Here is an 18,530-nt window from a genome sequence, read left to right as displayed (position 1 = left end):
GGGTCATTACAGTTAACTTTTACATACAATAGATTTATCCAAAACAAAACATTAATCTTATTCTCACTGTTTCACAAAACTGCAAAACTGATACTTTTATATCATTAAGATATAAAAGTAAGTATAAATAGTATTGTATAGTAAAATCTTAATTGCACAAGAGGACTTCAAACATTACATGCAATTATAAAATGACTCCTAACCATGGATGTTCTCCTTTCTACATAGCATGTTAGGATTAGATGGTCTCTTTGGATGTTCTAAAGGGACAATGGTTAGGACTTAAAGTTTATTTAGTGCTCGGTGACGCTGCAGGCCACAGCAACCTTGCAACTGAAGTGATTTTACAAGAATAAGAGTATAGTGCCAAATTTCAAAACAGCTTATTTCCCCAGACATATTTCCACTGAGATTCAAGTAGCATCACACACTTTCTCTGTGCATTAAAGATAAAGTTGTCTTCAATTTTTTTCTGCAAAAATAAACTAGTAAATATATCCTTTCAATGCTAAAACATAAGTATGACTGTGGAGCAGGCTATCATGCATCACAGATGGGGCCTCAGTGCAAAGCTGCTTTGAGACTGTGGTTTGTAAGGAGTAAAGAGAGCTGAGGTAACTCGGGGCCACTGCAGATTACATACACCCTGCTTCTGAGTTCTGACTCATTTGCTTAACTACTTGATAGATTCTGATCCTGAATGTCTTATAACACACAAGGAAAAAGTGTTTATGGAACTCACTACTGGTTAGTATGACTTCTATAAACGTTAGTCAATATAAATTACAAACCAATACTTTCTAGATATTACATATGTATTTCAATAATACAACAGTCACTCATCTGTTCCCAAGCCCTGCTTTATGCTTTCAGTCCTCTGCTGGTGGCACATGCCTTATAGGACAACTCTTGTCCCTAGACTATCTACCCTGCCTCGTCTGTAACAGAACAACTATCACTGACCACTGTAAGTCTTAGGTTAGATACATCTTGAACCCTCTCAGCAGTCCACTTTCTTAAATAGGAAAGTGAGTTGGCCCTTCTCTTCTCTAGCTCCCCACGTGCCTCAGTTGCTCTCAATAAAATCATTTGCCATAAGCATTAGAGTTTCATTCATCAGAGGATTAATTTTTTAAAAGACTTGAATTTTTAACTATGTGTTGTTATTTTGCATGCATGTGAATGCCACTAGTGTGGGAGTAGGTGAGAAGAGCGGGTACAGTCCCTGGAGTCATAGTTGCAGACAGTTGTAAGCTACCCAGAAGGGGGCTGGAAAATGAACCCAGGTCCTGTGGAAGAGCAGCAAATGCTCTAAAGCACTGAGCCATGTCTCCAGCCTTTAATAATTCTTTTCCCAGGTCAAGAATTATTTCTTATTTAACTTATCCTCAAGATGTAACAGATACTTCACACCAACTGACCTCTTGCTGAAGACTATACAACCTTGTAATATACTGACTCACGCTGTCTAAAATGGCAGAACATAAACTATTGCTATATTCAATTAAGGTGACATTCAGTTTCAAAAGCACCCTGAATTGGTTCTCTCCAACATACCTTTTGCCAACAATACTCAACCCAAGGCCTTTGCCTGGCCTCTTCTGCAGCTCAATGGTGTAGGTATCACATACATCCTCCTCTTTGTATGGGGCCTCATCTCGGTAGAGCGTCAGCCGTACTCTCTGTGGAGTCTGCCTCAGGACGTTGATTGCTTCATCGTGAGTAGCCTTTCTCAAGTCAATCCCATTTACCTGTGCAGAAACAGGTTGCTATGGTGAGGAGCTAGGTGAGATGAGTGAAGGGAGGAAGGAGGAAGGAGGAAGGAAGAAGAGAACAAAGGACGTAAGGCTCATCACCCATGGCCTTTGCTTTTTCCACTCAGTTAAAAAGAAGCATTTATACCTCTAAAATCTGGTCTCCAGCCCACAGTCTTCCATCTTTACATGCTGCTCCTTCTTCATAAACTTCATGGATAATAATAGCACCCTAGAGTCCAAACATAACATACAGCATTGTTATCCGTTCTCCCTAGGAATACTGAGAAGAAAGAACAAAAGACACTGTACTTTGATAGACAACTGAAAGGGCATGCACTTGCTGGGTCCTATGTGAGCCATGCACCATAATGTAAGAAAACACCTACGGATATGAATTCTTTAAAAGGCTCAAAGAAGCATATACTTTTTTTTTCCCTAGGGACAAAGAAATCTGAACATAAAACTCATGTATAAAGCACTCATGACTATATCAGAGATATAGCAACCTTCTTATCTACAAATGAAAAGAATCCTAAAGTATTTTGATACATAAAAAAATTGTTTATCAAGTACTTCCTACTCTTCTCAATATAGGGCTGAGATAACCTGGGTATAAGTAAAGAGGAAGTTAAGTCGAGCAAAGGGCCAGTGAAATGATACAAACTCTTGATATCTTATGTGTAACAGAGTCTGTCTTGGCTTAGTCAAAGTCATAATCCCAAGTTTTTGTTACCAATGATATACTTCTTTCTCAGCCTTCATATCAGATTTAATAAAAATGATAGAAATCTCCTCCTCATGGCCTCTTGGAGCATCTGAGGGCTCCTGTGGTGGAGCTTCTCTGAGTAAAATACTTACCAGCAGTGTGTCTGACCCCCCAACAATACTCAGTCCCAGGCCTGTCTGGCCTTTGGAAATCTCAATTGTTGTTTCACAGCCAGGGATGATAGGGCAGGTGGCAGGGTCAGAAGCAAAGACTGCTGGTGTGGAGGACCTGCTTGTACCTAGGAATGAGTTCAGAATGAATGAGCCACAAGTAAAAGATGTTTAGAAAACATGCATGCCAAATTCAACACACAGATTGCCTTTGAGAATGGAGAAAAAGATCAGGGGAAATATACTTTCAAATCTGCCTTGATTATTTTAGCTCTTTTGTGTTTAAAATAATCAAAGTGGTATGACTAATTCATCATCATTTTAGGGGCTTGGCATGCAATTTCTTGTTTAGTTTGTGTTATTTTGTACTTTTTAAGTTGCTGAAGGTAAAAAGGACAGAGTATGAAGGAAAACAAATTAGAGTTGGGTTGAGCCTCTAGTTTGAATTTAGTAGTCTACACTTCACCAGAGCCAAACGTGCTCTTTGGAAGAGGCATTCACCACACTGAGAGAGAGGCCGGCCTGCATAGACTCCCAAGCACACACACTGAGAGAGAGGCCGGCCTGCACAGACTCCTGAGCACTCAGCAAGGAAGCGCATCATGAATTCTGGTCATGAGGCTACACTATGGAATGACAGGTTTTATTTTCATTTTCTTTGTTTTCTCAAGAGTCTCCTCTCATGTCATTGGTTCTGAGCATTTATAAATACATGCAAAAATATTGACTTTATTCATGTCTAATCTTTCTCCTTGAATCTCACTTGATATTTTTATACTTCTGACATCAAATCCTGCTACATACCTTTCTGAACTGGGGAGGTAAGAATATGTTGTGAAAAAAAATAAAAAGTACAATCCCACAGCTTGTCTTCTGAATGCACACACAACACATGTTTTATGACTCAAGAAAAAGTAGATTTCAGAGCACCACTCTTCAGTGTGTGCTGTGGACAAGCTGTTCTCTTTCCAGGAAGTCAGAAACAGACCATGCTCTTGCTCCAGAAATGGTAAAAGCAGGTGCATGATACTTTCACTTATACTAAGTTTTCATTGAAAGTATCATATTTTATACACAATGCTATTTAGGATCAAACATTAAATAAGAAAGTCTTCCCTAAAGTTTTAATGATTACTTCAATGAATCTTAGCCCTTGTAAACACAGGGTTACAGTAATCAAACAGTTCACTTTAAGATTTTTTTGAATAGTTGTATTATGAATGCTTTCAGCTCATTTTTCCTTAACAGACTATCAAACGAATGAAATACTTCAGAAAGACTATCTCTTCGCTGTTCCACCTCCTACAGAAAAGGCAACGTTTACACTATTTCTAACTGATGCTTTAGAGAATTTGGAGTTATTTACTTTTTTATCCATGAGTACTCTTTTTCTAAAAAGTAAGTCAAGTAATATTTTTATCCATATATGAAACTGTCATTTAGTGACACAAGACAGACTTGGCCCTGACTAACCCATCTAACGTCAGCTTTCCATATCCACTGAGCCCCAACTTAGAGCTATCGGATACACAGCAATAGCCTGCAGTTTAAGCTTCATGTAATAAAGCCAGTACTGACCCTAGTTGTGAAACAGATCATTGTGTACCACTTCTTACAACACAGAATTGAAGCTAAGAGCTTCTTTCCTATTCCAACAGCAGACGTTACAAAATGACACAGGTGATTACATACTTGGACGCCTGTAATTGCACGAACCCTTAGCAAAAACTTGGGAGCAAAAATCACTTCCTTGGTTTGGAGAGGGAGACGCTAAGGCAGACACATGCAGTGGCTTCCTAAGGTATCATAGTTGGGTAACTTATACATGCAGGTTTACTGCTTAAGGACCACACTTCACTCTGTTGTGTCCTCTTTTAACCAAAGACACTTTGACTCCATGCTGTTTAAGCAATGATCTGTGCTCAGGCCTGCTCTGAAGGAAAACACTGTATTGGGGTTGCCATATGTATGTATAGGACTCTGGTTAGACAGCCCTTACTTGGGATGGGCTCCAGGTCTGGAGCTGGAACTGCAGGAGACTGGGAGCTGTCTTTCTTTTCTCCACTCACTGCAACAGCTGCTGGAGGAACAACCTGACAACCTGGATTCTCAGCTCGAACAGTTAGTTTTACAGTTGCCTTTGTTGTCTTCAGAAGGCTGATGAACTGGCCAGGTATTGATATGAAGGAAAACAAAATTGAAAGATAATGAGTAAACGAGTAAACACATAAATTAAAGTTATCAGAATGGTTAGAATCTCTTTTGCTATTTGTGTGTGTGTATGCACATGTATGTGGTAAGGTGTGTGCATGTTTGTGTGTGCATAGGTACACACACTTGGGTATGTGGAAGCCATAGGATCTCTTACTGGCACTCACTGATCAGGCTGCACTGGATGTCCAGTGAATCCCAAAGGATTTTTGGTTTCTGCTTCCTCATCCCAGAATTATAGAAGCTGGCCTGCCAACCTGCCAACCTGACAGCAAGATATTTCTTCTCCCACTCCTCCATTTTTCAACATGGGATCTGACTATCCAACCCAAGTTCTTCGAGTTTGACGATTTATTTATTTACTTATTTATTACTTATGTGTGTGAGAGACACATGTATGTAGGTGCCTATAGACTGTAGAAGTGGGTTCAGAATTTTTAGAGCTGGAATTGTAGGCAGATGTAAGCTGCCATGACATGGTGTCAGGAATGGAACTTTGGATTTAGCTCCACTGATACAGATTCTTAGGTAATTTATTGACTGAGCTAACTCCCCAAACCCAATGTTTCTGGGCTCTGACTCATCTGTCATCAAGAAAAGAAAAAAAAAAAGAGAGAGAGAGAAAGACAAATGATTTCCCTGTGGTTCCTAGGGAGGCCAAGAAAGAAATGTTTCCTCAAGTCCTTCAACTGTCCAATGAGATTACAGCTATGGTCAGTTTCTACTTTCCTTCTACACTAGCTTTGTCAAGATTCTTCTTTATGTTAGTACAATGTGCGAATGGCTTTCAACTTGTTACACTTCTAATCACTCTTGTCCATTTTCTGAATCCCTACAACAGTAGTTGACACAGTAAGCATTTTGCCCACTTTCTGATTCTGCAAGGGATTCAATGCAGCTTCCACAAACCTTTCTAAGCAGATAGGAACACATTGATAAGCACATGTTAAAAGCAGAACTGTAAACTCAACAATAGTAAAGTCAAAGCAAACTCAGAGTAAAACCAGATTTATAGGTTAAAGGACTCAAGCTATATAGTCATTATAATGGAAAGATTGTAAAATAGCTTTAAGTTTCTTGCTGACCAATGGAGAAATTGATTATCCCCAGAAGGGAATATGGGAATAGTAGCACATCCCACGGAAAATAAAGCTTTCCCCTGGCACTTATATACAATAACATCATTGACACTATAGATTCGAGGAGCTGTTCAACACTAAAAGATGGCTGCATATTCAAACCTATTAAATAGTAACATGCATAAGAGCTACCTAAGAAAATATGCCCGTATACTCAACATGAATTGAGCTACTCTTCAGTGGTTCCCCGTTTCTCAAAAGAAACCAGAAGTAACATTTATCAGAAACAGTGAAGACTGAATACTTCATCAGATAAAATCATAAGATCACTTTGATTAGAAAATAGCAAACAAAATTTGGGGGAGCTGAGGAAAACCACCTTTTGAAAAAAAGAATCTACTTTGCATATCTACCCAGTCTTAATTCCCATGCCCTTACTTGAGCCAGGCCAAAGGATGGGTTGGCAGTGCCACAGCCTTTATTGCAAACTATACCTTTTCAACAGGACACCCAGCAACAACTTCATCATCTATAGCCAAGATGTGATCTCCGGGTTTGAGCCTTCCGTCCTAAGGTGAAATGTGGAAGATTTGAGTGACCATTTCAGAGCAATAGTCCCCCACCCCAGCACTTCTCAGCAGCAAGGAAGTTACGAGTGTCACCTTGGCTGCTCCCCCATGCTCAGTTAGGCTCTTGATCATGACTCCATTGAGTGTGTCTTCTTCACAGACAGCAATGCCTAATCCTCCTTGATCCTACACAAGTAAATGAAGACCAGTCAGCAAACTTGAACTCATTTAATGTAAAGATATGTAGCCAGGATGAGCCAGCAAACTAGCAACCCAAGAGCTACAAGAGCAATAGTGGAAACAACTCATGCTGCAGGATCATAATTATGCAGTAAGAACTGTCAACAAGAATTACAAGTGAGACATAAATGAACAAGCTACTGTTATTGTCAGAAAGTGAAAGGCTTTCTAAAAATTCAGAAGAAAAACTTGTAAATTTGCTTGAGGATTTCTTCTATGTAAAATCACATGAATGTGACACCAATTTTTAACAATCATAAAATCTGTTACTTACTGTAATGTATACTTACTTTTTTAGGGTTAAAAAGTACTAAAAATAAATTTCTGACCAAATTTTTTTGATTAACTGAATTAGCATCACAGAAAGCCACTGAGGCTGTAGATTATACACACAACAGGTTTATTTTTTTATTTTTATATAAAATTTTATATAAAAATTTTTATTTATATAAAAATTTATAAAAAAAATTATTTTTATTTATATTATTTATTTATATTTATATAAAAATATTTATATTTTTATTCCTCTTTTAAAAGTAGAAAAAAGCAATTGGACAGTCAATTTAATGGAGCTAGAAATGGCCTGTTTAATAATTAAGACTCCCACCTCAAGCTATGAACATGGGAGGGAACAGTGGAACGTACAGGAACACCTCAGTGACATGGCCTCAGGTAAGAAGAGACCAGCCATGAAGACTGGGCAGTGATGGCAATAGTTCATAGTTACTACACAGCAGGTATCATAATGAACAAATGTTCTATTGCTATTAAATTATTTTTCAAATAAAATTTAGAAAATTCTGGAGAATTAAGGGAGAAAGGACTTGTGATGAGCCATCAGTGTTAGAAGGCTCTTGGCTTTTTCATTTGTTTGTTTTTTTATGTTTGTTTGTTTGCTATGTTTGTTTGTCTTGCTTCCCTGCATTTAGGTCTCATGCCATCTTCACAGAGTGAGGCATACACAGGCTTCATAGGATGTACCACTCGTCAGTTTTTTTGTTTTTTTGTTTTTTAAGATCTCCATAATGGAAACTTTCAAGAATACGTTCTACAGGCCATTAAGAACCTCACAAGTTTAAAAATGTTTATGAAAGCAATTACAGGAAATTGCATGGTGACCAGTGCTTTACATGTGTTATTTCACTTAACCCTCAGAATAGTTTCTCCACTATGAATGTGCAATTTCTTCCTTACAGATAAAGAATATGAACCCAAAGAACTTAACGACTTAATGTTTATACTTAAAATCCTGAAAATAATGATTCTGCCTCCTTGTCTAGCTTATTTTATAAGATTATTAAATATTCTCTTTATCCCCCTTGACAGCTGAGGAAAAAAATACATTCTACTTCTCAGATATTTTACTTTACCATAAAACTGCCAGGTAAATGGAAGTTTGTGTGGACAGACATTCTCCAATGTAGAGGATGTTCAACAGATAATGTTAGAAAGAGAAATTCATATAGTAAACATCTATCAATCAATCAGCAGAAGGGTAAAAGGCAAGACAAAGCTTTCTGGTAGAGGATGAAGGAATCTTGTTGTGGATCTCTTCCCCACCTCAACAGTAACTGACTTGGGCAACCTCAGTTTCAGAAGACAGCGGTTAATAAGCTTAGGAATTCATCTGAGATCTCTCAGGGTGTTAAATGGAAAAAGCAGGCTTCTGTCTACCTCACTATTAAATGTCAAGGAAAGGAACACTGATTTACCTGTTTGACAATGAATGTTTTCGAAAGGTTTCTTGTTGAGTTATTCCATATGTGTTTGCATGACTTTTATCCATTGCTCAGAACCTTGGATAAAAGTAATGGATGAAGATAATGTAAACATGTATAGAGTAACTCAACAAGGTATGTTTAGGCAGGAAGAAAGAACACTAGTATTAGCAATGAGATATTTTATTCTTTTCTAAAAACAATATTAATACTCAATAATTAGCATGCGCTTGTGTGAGCGTATATACCAGGTACTAGATATATTATGTGTTTGTATGTATGTGTGTGTGTGTGTATATAGATTGTGTGTGTGTGTGTGTATAGCACTATAACTACCCAATGAGTACTATTTTTTATCCTTGCTTTAAAGAGTATTATAGTTAGCTTTTCTGTTGCTGAGATAAAATATCAATCAAAAGCAACTTAGGGAAGGAAAAGGTTTATTTCATCTTATGCTTCAAGGTAATAGCTCATACTCAAGGGAAAGCAGGTCCAGAGCTCAAGGTAGGCACCAAGAACTAAATCAGGGGCCATATAAAAACAATGCTTAATGCTTGCTTTTCATTGCTTGCTCAACTTCCTTTCTTATCAGGTAAGGACTACCTGTTTGGAATGGCACTGTCCACAGTGGGCTGGGGTCTCCCACATCAACTGTTAATCAAGAAAATGCACCAAAGAAATCACCACAGGCCAGTCTGATGGAGAAAGTTCTTCAACTGAAATTCTCTCTTCATAGGTGATTCTAATTTATGTCAAATTAATAGCACAATTGACCACTTGTTAACATACAAACACACCACTATTAAACCATACATTTTTTATTTCCAAGATCTCCTGTAATTTCACAATATTAAACAATGTATAAGTTTAAACCCCCCCCACCATCTTTAAAACTTAAAAAGTCCAAGGTCCCACTCATCTCCCTTGCAACCTGCCTCCCAAAAAGAAAATAAAGTCAAAAACAACTTTCATGTTTGTTATTCCAAGAGAGAAGACCCAAGGCAAAGTAACAGTTAAATCAAAGTGAAACCAAACCTCCATAGTGTAAACAGGTCAGAGGCCAACACCTTGGACTCAATCAGGATCTTCTGGACTTTGAAAGCCACACCTCTTAGCTCTGCTGTCCAGCACACATGCAGCTCGTCTCCTCGGCTCAGCCCACTCCACTCCATTCCTCACTTCCTACTCTCTGGCAGTTATCCCATAGTCCAGGTATTTCCAATATTCTGGGATTTCTACTGCAGCTAAGGCTGTATGATCAGTAGTGGCCTCCACTAGTGCCAAGCTTCAGCTCCTCTCCAAAAACCCTTCAATACTGGAATGTCCACCATAACTGAGGCTTCAATGCCAAAAGAGCCTATTCTGGTCTCTCCTCAGGGCCTCTGCATCATGGTGGCAAGCCTCAGCTTCTCTCTGTGACCCGTTAATGCTGAGACCTCCTCTGCAACTGAGGATACCCTGACACCAATGGCTATTAGAGTCTATGGTGCCAAGACTCAGCTTTTCTCCATAACCTCTTCAATCTTGAGGACCTCCATTAAAGCTAAGGCTGCACCTTCACGGCTGCTATTCATGACCGTTTTAATCATGTAGGTTTTAGCCATGAAAAAAAAAATCAGTTACATATGGGTGAGTATTACATACTACCAAGTCTGGCGGACAGCTGCAGATGTACCCTTGGCCACCACTGTGTGGGACCATGATAGGATGACTTGGGTTTTGGTATTAGTGCTGGTTGTAAGTAGCCCAGAGACCAATCAGGTGTCCATTGCCTGTGAGGGACAGGCATCTATTTCTCTGTGCTCCCAGAATCCAGGCCTGACACGGTGAAGATCTTATTAACCTGCACTGTTCATTCATGTAGGACAATGCAGCCCCTCCCAAAGAGCAAAGGTAGAGGGCGTGACTACAGGCCTCAGCCCTAGAGAGATTTACATATTAATGAGTTACCTAAAGGCCAGAGGGCTTAGCCAATTACAGATCCCTTTTCCCAGATTCCCAGACCCTCCTTCCTTCTCCCTCCCTATTTAAATCAGGCCCTCCCTGGCTTAAGGGGGGTGCACATCCAGATTCAACTATCATCCACTATGAAAATAAAGCCGTTTTGGAATCATGGACTTCCTCATGTTATTGGGGCCCGACATCTCAACTATCGAGCAGTTGTGTCTAAAATCCAGTGGAGAGCTTGTTTCCATGGCAGAGGCCTGCATTTTCAAACAAGCAGCTGTTCCAAGCCAAGCAAGTGACCAATTAACCGGCATGGCACAGGGCAGCCACTTGTCACAGTGCAGCACACCCACAGTCTCTGTTCGACTGTAAGTGGAGGGGCAGTCGCGCCTGGGAGCCCCGAATGGAGACACAGGCCTCTGGGCCCACTTGAGAGCTCTGCCTTCCTGTGATATTTTAGACTGAGTTCACTCCCCACACCCAGGGGCGCCTGGGCTTCTGATAGCCCAGCACCCACCCAGTGCGAGTGGAAGGGGACTAGTCGAACTTCCTGTGTGCACTTCTGCTTCTCTATGGAGGACTGGTAGACTGCCTACAACTCAACACACCAGAGATCCACGCCCATGTGCGGAGCTGGCCACATCATGCCATTGCTGGGATGAATCTGACCATGATGACCCTGAGGACATAATTCCTCAGAGATTTTCCCATATTTTCAAATCCAAAACTCCAAAATGCTATCATCCTCTCAAAAAACAATATGGTCAGATTCATCCCAGCAATACTCCATATTTTTAATATTAATATTGATTGTAAATTTGACGGGATCTAGAATCACCTTGGAGACAAGCCTAAAGACCTTCCTGTTTAGACATTACTTAGCTGAGGCTAGCCAGTATGCATGCCAGTTAGGCATTATATTAGGTTAATAGAGGTGGGAATAACGACCTTAGGTAGGTGGCAGCATTCCCCAGGTATCCTAGGCTGAATGAAAAGGAGAAACTAAACAGTACCAACAGTCATTTCTTTGCTTCCAGACTGCAGATGCAATGTGACCATCTGTCCCCTCAAACTCCTGCTGCCACGACTCACCTGTAATGACAGACTGCACCCTTGAATTGTGAGCCAAAATAAACCCATTTTCCTTAAGTTACTTTTGCCAGGATAATTAATACAAAGAAGCCATGTGCTGATGTGGGAATCTGCCCTAGGTAACTGTCATGGCTAGGACTTAAGGTATAAGTCCAGGGCTCTGCTCCACGTGATCTGTCTGTCCGTCTGTGAGAGTGTTACGTGCCTCTCATCTACAAGCTCACCCAGCACTCTCTTGCACATGTTTAGTCCGGCATACCCTAAGCATGAGAAAAGCTATTTGAATTGCTATAAAAGGGCATGTGAGATATTTACCAGATTTTCTACTTTTCTACGGATAAATATAAACTGAAAAAACTAATTCATACCAAAATTTCAGCATACATTTAAATCCTTCTTAATTAACTATAATTAAGCTATAGGTAGATAATTGCATTATTAAATAGTGTCTTTGGCATTTACAAATTTAAAACCAACTAAGGCCTGAAATTTGGACATAATCACTCTGACACGGCAACAGGAGGAATTCTAATTAAAATATATGAATGGTTTTGGCAGGAAGGAAAAGCTTTTAATGACTTCTGTTCACTCTGTCTAAAGCAAAATAGTTCATAATAAAAACATCTTTTTTATACCCATGATAAGACCTCATAGCAGCTGTGGCTTACTGTACAAGACCAAGCATTCTTGCATGGGTGGTAGTGGCTCATGAAGTCTGAAAGCTTAAGGGTCTTGTCCCTGGTAGGTCAACTATGCTCCACTGGATTGTCCCACACCCAGGAGTATACATGCAGCACAAACTGGGAGAGGGAGGCCAGGACATAAAGTTGGTGGGGGCTAGACAGTGGCCAGAGTCTCTCAGAGGAGTTAGGGGGGAAGTGTTTTGATACACGGTATGCACATATGACATTCTCAAAAAATGTAATACAAATATTATATTAAAAAGACTGAAACAGCTCACCTTTGTACAGGTCTGTTTCATTAAAAATAAAAGAAACTAAATCAATACAGTCATGGTATTTTTCCAGTAGTCTGGCTGTGTGCTAGGAATTACACTATTATGTCATTTAATCTTTATGACTGACGAAGACAAAAGTATGACTATTGTATTCAGATTATAGGTGAGGAAATTACGCTCATTTCTGATGTTGCTCAGGCTATGCCCAGACAGAATGACCCAGGCTCAGAGGACCAGGCCTTGGTGCCTCATGGCTGGAGGAAATGGACCACTCCAGACATCCACATTTACAGCCTTTCCTGCACACAGCCTTCTGCCCTCTCCCACTTCCTTCACCGCCTGTGCCTGAGCTCTTCTTTGTTTGTTTGGATACCCCATGTCCACTTGCTTCTCAGTGTGAGCTGTAGTAGGTGAAAACGTTTCTTTTCAGAAAACCATTTCAGTAAGGAGTATTTGAACCTGAAAATCAGGCCTTTTCCATGCAAACACCTCACCAAGCGGGAGCCTAGTGTAATTTCTAGTTATTTCAGTTTTATGAACAGCAATAATTTTAACTTGTTTCTTCACTTTAAAAATCTACTGACCAGCTTCTCAGTATATGAATCAAAGAGAGATGACACATTTCATATCTTTGAATAACACTAAAATCAGGAAAAGTTGGGTCACAGTAAAGGGACTGATTAGCTCAAGGAGTCCTCAGGTGCTACTATGCAGTGCAATCAAGGTAGCTTATTAAAGCAGACTTCCAGGCCTACTCCTAGAGTCCCTCACGCACAGAAAACTGGTGGGGGGGGGGGGGCAAGGAGACCCCAGATGGTGCAGATGCTGCTCTGTGGAAACTATGCTACAGGGAGCCAGGGAACAGTACCAGTGTGTGAGGGTGCTCAATCATTTAACTCCCAGTCAAAGCAAATGTACCTTGGGAAGCTCCAGATGATACACATTTGTAAGTGAGCTGAAGTCCACAGCTGAAGCAGATATAGTACCACTTGGTTCCATCTGACAAAGAAAAACATCCAAGAGGTAACTGCTAGCATTTTTTGTTTCAAATGTTAAAAGCCACTTAATCAGAATGATTTCATGTTATATATTACTGGCATTTTAATATCGTTATGTGTATTTTATATTAAGATACCTGGGAGGTGTGACTGAACAGTAGTTGTATTTGGAGCAACACACACTCAACTGTTTCCTCCATAATGAACTCTGGAGGAGCCTACACTGAGGTTTCCTCCATAATGAACTCTGAAGGAGTCTACCCTGAAGTCTCCTCCAGAATGACCTGTTTCAGTAGCCTGTGCTGACAAAAGAGACACCATGCAGCATTCTTTCCTCACAAGTTATGAGAGGTATTCAGAAACTATTGAATGCTTTCCATAAAAGTTATTAAATTATAGCATTTAAGGGGCAAAGTTGGTGCAATATGAAAATACACATTTGCTATCTATAACTCGCTCAAACTTATGTAAGATGACAAAACAGCCTGAAACAGGTTGTGATGTCTTTCTGTCTTATATGTAAATAAGCCCTCTGCTCAAACATTCATTGACGAAAGAATGAATTCTGCCCTCACCTTCTGACACTGATAACTCATGGCTCCTTTAATTTTAAGGTCTTCTGTCTGGTATCTTGTTTTATTGTTCTTAGACACATATCCAAAGATTTCTAAATTCAAACAAAAACTACCACCAAATCTTAATTCTTTGTTAACCTTGAGCTGTTGTCTCCCTCTTTGTTGTCAGGTGCCTTCCCACCATCACATGGCTGCAGATCCAACATCCTCTCTCACTACTTTCTTGGCCCTCTCTGTAACATCTCAGCCTATGGGATCCACTATGCCACCTTGCTCTTCTTCACTGCAGTTCTTTTCTTCTGATTTTTTTGTTTTCACTTTCCTCCTAGTCATGCTCACACTGCACGGCCAGTCCTTTGCTCTCTTCTCTGCTAATGTTGTTTGTAAGCCAGTATTTCAACCTCCAGGGCCAACGAATGCAATATGCTCTACGGGAAACTGCCTCTAAATCCACACCACATATCTGAATATATGCTTTAGCAGGCTTCCTACCCCGCAGCTTGCTCGGTGATGAAATCAGGAAAAGCTGCAGCCCCAGTACAAGCAGAAGCAGTTCACAGTCTTGCTGTGTTCCACTTCTCAAAAGGCCGCCTGCAGCAGCCAGTGCAAAGGTTCTGAAGACAGCAGCTCTTCCTGGTAGTTTAATTAGTGAAGTAAAGCATGTGGAAGAGAGCCTTGTACTTCCTTGTGCATTCTTACCCAAATCACCAAATTATTCTAGAAATGGCTGTTGAAGAAATACTTTCCAACTCTTCTGCTCATCATTCATGGAGGCCTGAACATTGCTGGATTGGGTCTAAAACCTCTGATGTGACATTTCCTTTATTCCTTGTACTATGGATGGGTTCTTCTCTTTTCTCCTAAACTGTTTCTGTTTCTGTAGGTCCTCGAATTTAATTTCACTGCCCTGAAATGTCTGAGAGTAAGATTTGAAAACATAACTACTATTCATTTATGTAGAGGGCACTAAGTCCTCCTGTTCACAGATAAGCATTAAAGAAACCAGGAAACAAGCACACAGACTTGTTTATTCAGTGGAAGGGAAGTGTATGGCTGGCTGTTGAATGCCTGGAAAAATGGGAGTAGATGTTGTTAACTACCTGGTAATTTGTATTACCTGTAGTTCCAGGTCATAACTGAATCTCCACTATTATGTTTACCCTAAATTCTTCCTCCCTAGACCTCGATCTTAAGCACTACTTGTCAATAGAACCCATACTCAGGGGAGATGTCACACATACTTTACAGCCTGGTGACCTGTCAACAACTTAGTCAGAGACCCCACCAGATCCTAGGTCCTTAAGCTATATAACCCATGTTAATGGTAAAGGTCACATGTACTTTGCAAAAGAGTTCTGATGTAGTCATTCTTTAAACTTAATTGTGTACATGGGATTGAGGTAACTGTTACCAGAAAACTTTTTTCTAAACTTGTACTGTACTTAAATATGCCTAAAATAAACTGGGTGGGATCGGACTTCAGAAGTTTGAATGAGCCCAGCTAGCTAAGTCATGCTGAGTTTCTTTCTTGCCTCTTATGGTTCATTTCTCTGCCAGCAGTGAGCATGTAGGAACTCCCACAGAGTTAAACCAGAATTTTCATGATGCTGGAAACTAACAGGGTTGGCCTTCACAGAGATTCCCAAACCTGAGCCCATCTCTGTTCGCAGTGACCCTTTCCTGCCACTCTGCACTACTTTCCCGATACCATCCTTTAATATTGTTTGCAGTTTCAGCTTCAGGTGTTACTAGGATGTGTGTTCTTCCTTACCCCATGTGTTCTGGCCATAGCACTTTTGTTTCCTAACCTTCCACCATAACCATAGTCTTCACACGTAACAGCTCCAGGAAGTCTCTTTCTAGAGCAGAACAGACCACCCTATATTGCATATGCAGGCTCTTCAGGTGGCCTTTGCAAAAGTGCTATGCTCATTCACATAAGTGCTGTCTGGCGGTAACAATTTGAATGTCAAGATTATAGCTAATCTTTGAATCTCTGTAATGTTCTACTATGGTTAATAAGTCAATAGGATATATCAATCAAATCTTCCCCAAGAAATAACAATTTTACAGCTACCTCCTTATTCTGAGGACTTTCTGAGGTAGAAGGCAGAGGGTCTGCTGCATTTCCAGGACATACAGCCATCTGGTTCACTGCATCTGCATTCCTAAAAGAAGAATGCATTTGTCTGTCATATTGTGATATTATCCCCAGCCTCTTACTTGAAGAGTCATAAAGATTGTTAGGAACAAATTCTCTGACCTCAAAGTCATAAATGGACATATATCAAATGCTTTCTTTGCATTGAAAATGATTGAGGTGAAATGTTTACCAAGTATTTAGTAAAGCAAACAGAGAAAAGTGCTCACCTGATAAAAACAATTTTTACTTTAGATGGAGCACATTTAATGATTGATGATGCGTTCTGATGACTTCTGCCATACAATATTTGGCCATTGATCTACGAGGAATAAGTATCATTAGTTGAACCTAAAATTCTTCATTTCTTTAGTTTTATCTTCCTCTCTCTTTATCATACTATATACAATTTTTCTCTCCAGAACACAACCCATTACTTGGATATGAATACAGAAGATCTTATACTTAAAGCTAACATTAACATAACATGCATGAATTCTGATATCCCTGCCTGGACAGTTTATAGAAATTCCATTTTGATCCAATAAAGAGAGAAGACAGTCAAATTGCTGACAGATAAAGGTTCTGTGGCTGGCAAAGAGCACCTGGGTAAGCCTTGGTTTTAAGAAGCATGTTCTGGGAAACAGGGTACCAAAAGTCATTCCTGTCAAGCTCAGGGCAGAGCGGCAGACTCTGTAAGCAGAGCAGAACTCTACAGAAATGAAACTGCAGCCCAGGTGTCCAGTCATCAAGCCACTGAGACCAGATCTAGTCTAGACAGCAGCTATCACAACACATGGAAGATCACAAAGGCAGCCTCAAGTTATGCTGACTCTGCCTCAAGAGGCAAGGGAAAGACAAAAATGTCTAACCACTATCAAGTATGGTCAGTAGATCTACTTTGTTTGGCAAGTGAAGATACTGCTTGCCTTAGACTTGGCCTCACCTCACCTCACCCCCAATACTTATTTCTTTAGGGATTTGACCTCCACAATGTCCAGTAGGTCAGCATCATTACTGAGGAATGCTTGGTCATTTGGCATTTTAAAAATTCCTAACAAAAATAAAGCACACAAAAAATGTTTTTGAAGTGTGATGTTTATTGCTATCTTGAGACAAAAACCGTTTCTGAAGCTGCAGAGTCATGGCCTTTTATGTGAGTTAATGGGACGTAAACTATGTCGTAGAGATTTGGTGTAGAGCCAAACTTGCTGCACTGCATCAGTTTTATTAGGCAACAGACGGTTTTCTTAGTCACGATATAAGTCTGGGTGACTTTCTGGAGACTGAGGTTTCCACTATCTGATGTAGCAATAGTATATTCAAAACTGACTACCAGCACCTACCTCTAAAAGCTCATCAGCAATCTGTAGTCGGCCATCTCTCCCTGCTGCGCCAGTGGGATCAATCCCCACTATAAACACACTCATTCTGGTTCGGTCTTTGTTCCCAGCAAGACTTAGACCCAAACCGCTATGACCTTTCTCCAGCTCAATCATATGGAGCTGTCCTGTTAGGGTTCCATATCGCTCTTGGATATTTTCTATACATAACAACAAATGCATTTACAGTTAATTCACAGACAAATGTTTTAATATAAAAGCTTATTTAGATTTATCTTAAGGGATTTAATAATGTCTTTGGCAGCTAAGACTAAAACTGGCTACCTAAACATCAGGAAAGTTTTCACAGAAAAAACAAATGCTGAGGGGTTTTGTTGTATTGAGGGTAAACACAGTATAATATGAGACTATTAACCAGTTCATCTTGGCAGCATTGGGTCCAAGAGAAGTGACTTAAATTTATAATCTCCCAAGACTATGATTAAACCAGAAAAATCAATTGATCATGTAGAGAGGAGAACAAAGTGAAAATATCCAGAATTCTTTACTTTACTGACCAGTGGAAGCTTCTTCAACAGAGGCAAATCTGTAGTGTGCATCATATCAGGATGGACAGCTACCCAGAGGGAAGAGAGTGGTCTTCCCTGGTGTACAGAGCCATTAGGCCAGAAAAAGTCAATATACCCATCCCAGCCTTTAAGCAGTATGCCCTAACTACATGATCTCCTGATCAGTAATTTGTCTATCTGCTTTAATCTGAGAGATAAGGCCGCAAATAGGTGCTTAAAGCAAAAGCCCATGTCAGTGAGTCATCTTAGAAGTGGAGCCCTGATGAGCAAGTCAATCATTTCACATGAGAAGTCATAAATTCTCACTTTTTAAGCCATTATGTTTTGTGGTAACCTGATTTAAAAAACAAACAACCACCTGTAAAGTAACACTTGGATAATTCTGATTTGGTGATCACATTCAACAAATCATCTCTTAGAAAATTACTAGAGGGCTAATGACCTGCACTTATGCTGAC

The 18,530-nt window shown here is 39.9% G+C and overlaps 1 protein-coding gene across 5 annotated transcripts in view; it reads right to left on the bottom strand.

Annotated features, from left to right (window-relative positions):
* Nucleotides 1-18,530, bottom strand: part of Mpdz (multiple PDZ domain crumbs cell polarity complex component) — a 142,677-nt gene that overhangs the window by 12,189 nt on the left and 111,958 nt on the right. For 4 of the 5 annotated variants that reach the window (XM_034503712.2, XM_034503715.2, XM_034503713.2 and 1 more), the window contains 10 exons: nt 17,507-17,703; nt 16,391-16,482; nt 16,098-16,188; nt 13,366-13,446; nt 6,586-6,678; nt 6,418-6,492; nt 4,633-4,798; nt 2,616-2,761; nt 1,903-1,986; nt 1,558-1,751 (listed from right to left, as the gene is read on the bottom strand). In XM_034503712.2, the coding sequence (XP_034359603.1) occupies nt 1,558-1,751; nt 1,903-1,986; nt 2,616-2,761; nt 4,633-4,798; nt 6,418-6,492; nt 6,586-6,678; nt 13,366-13,446; nt 16,098-16,188; nt 16,391-16,482; nt 17,507-17,703 (1,219 nt within the window). The remainder of the gene's footprint in view (nt 1-1,557; nt 1,752-1,902; nt 1,987-2,615; nt 2,762-4,632; nt 4,799-6,417; nt 6,493-6,585; nt 6,679-13,365; nt 13,447-16,097; nt 16,189-16,390; nt 16,483-17,506; nt 17,704-18,530) is intronic. The other variant, XM_076934728.1, reaches the window with a different exon arrangement.

This window comes from Arvicanthis niloticus, chromosome 5 (assembly GCF_011762505.2).
Source record: "Arvicanthis niloticus isolate mArvNil1 chromosome 5, mArvNil1.pat.X, whole genome shotgun sequence".
Classification (NCBI taxonomy): domain Eukaryota; kingdom Metazoa; phylum Chordata; class Mammalia; order Rodentia; family Muridae; genus Arvicanthis; species Arvicanthis niloticus.
The sequence above is the reverse complement of the archived record's forward strand: the minus strand, read 5'-3'. Positions and strand labels throughout refer to the sequence as shown.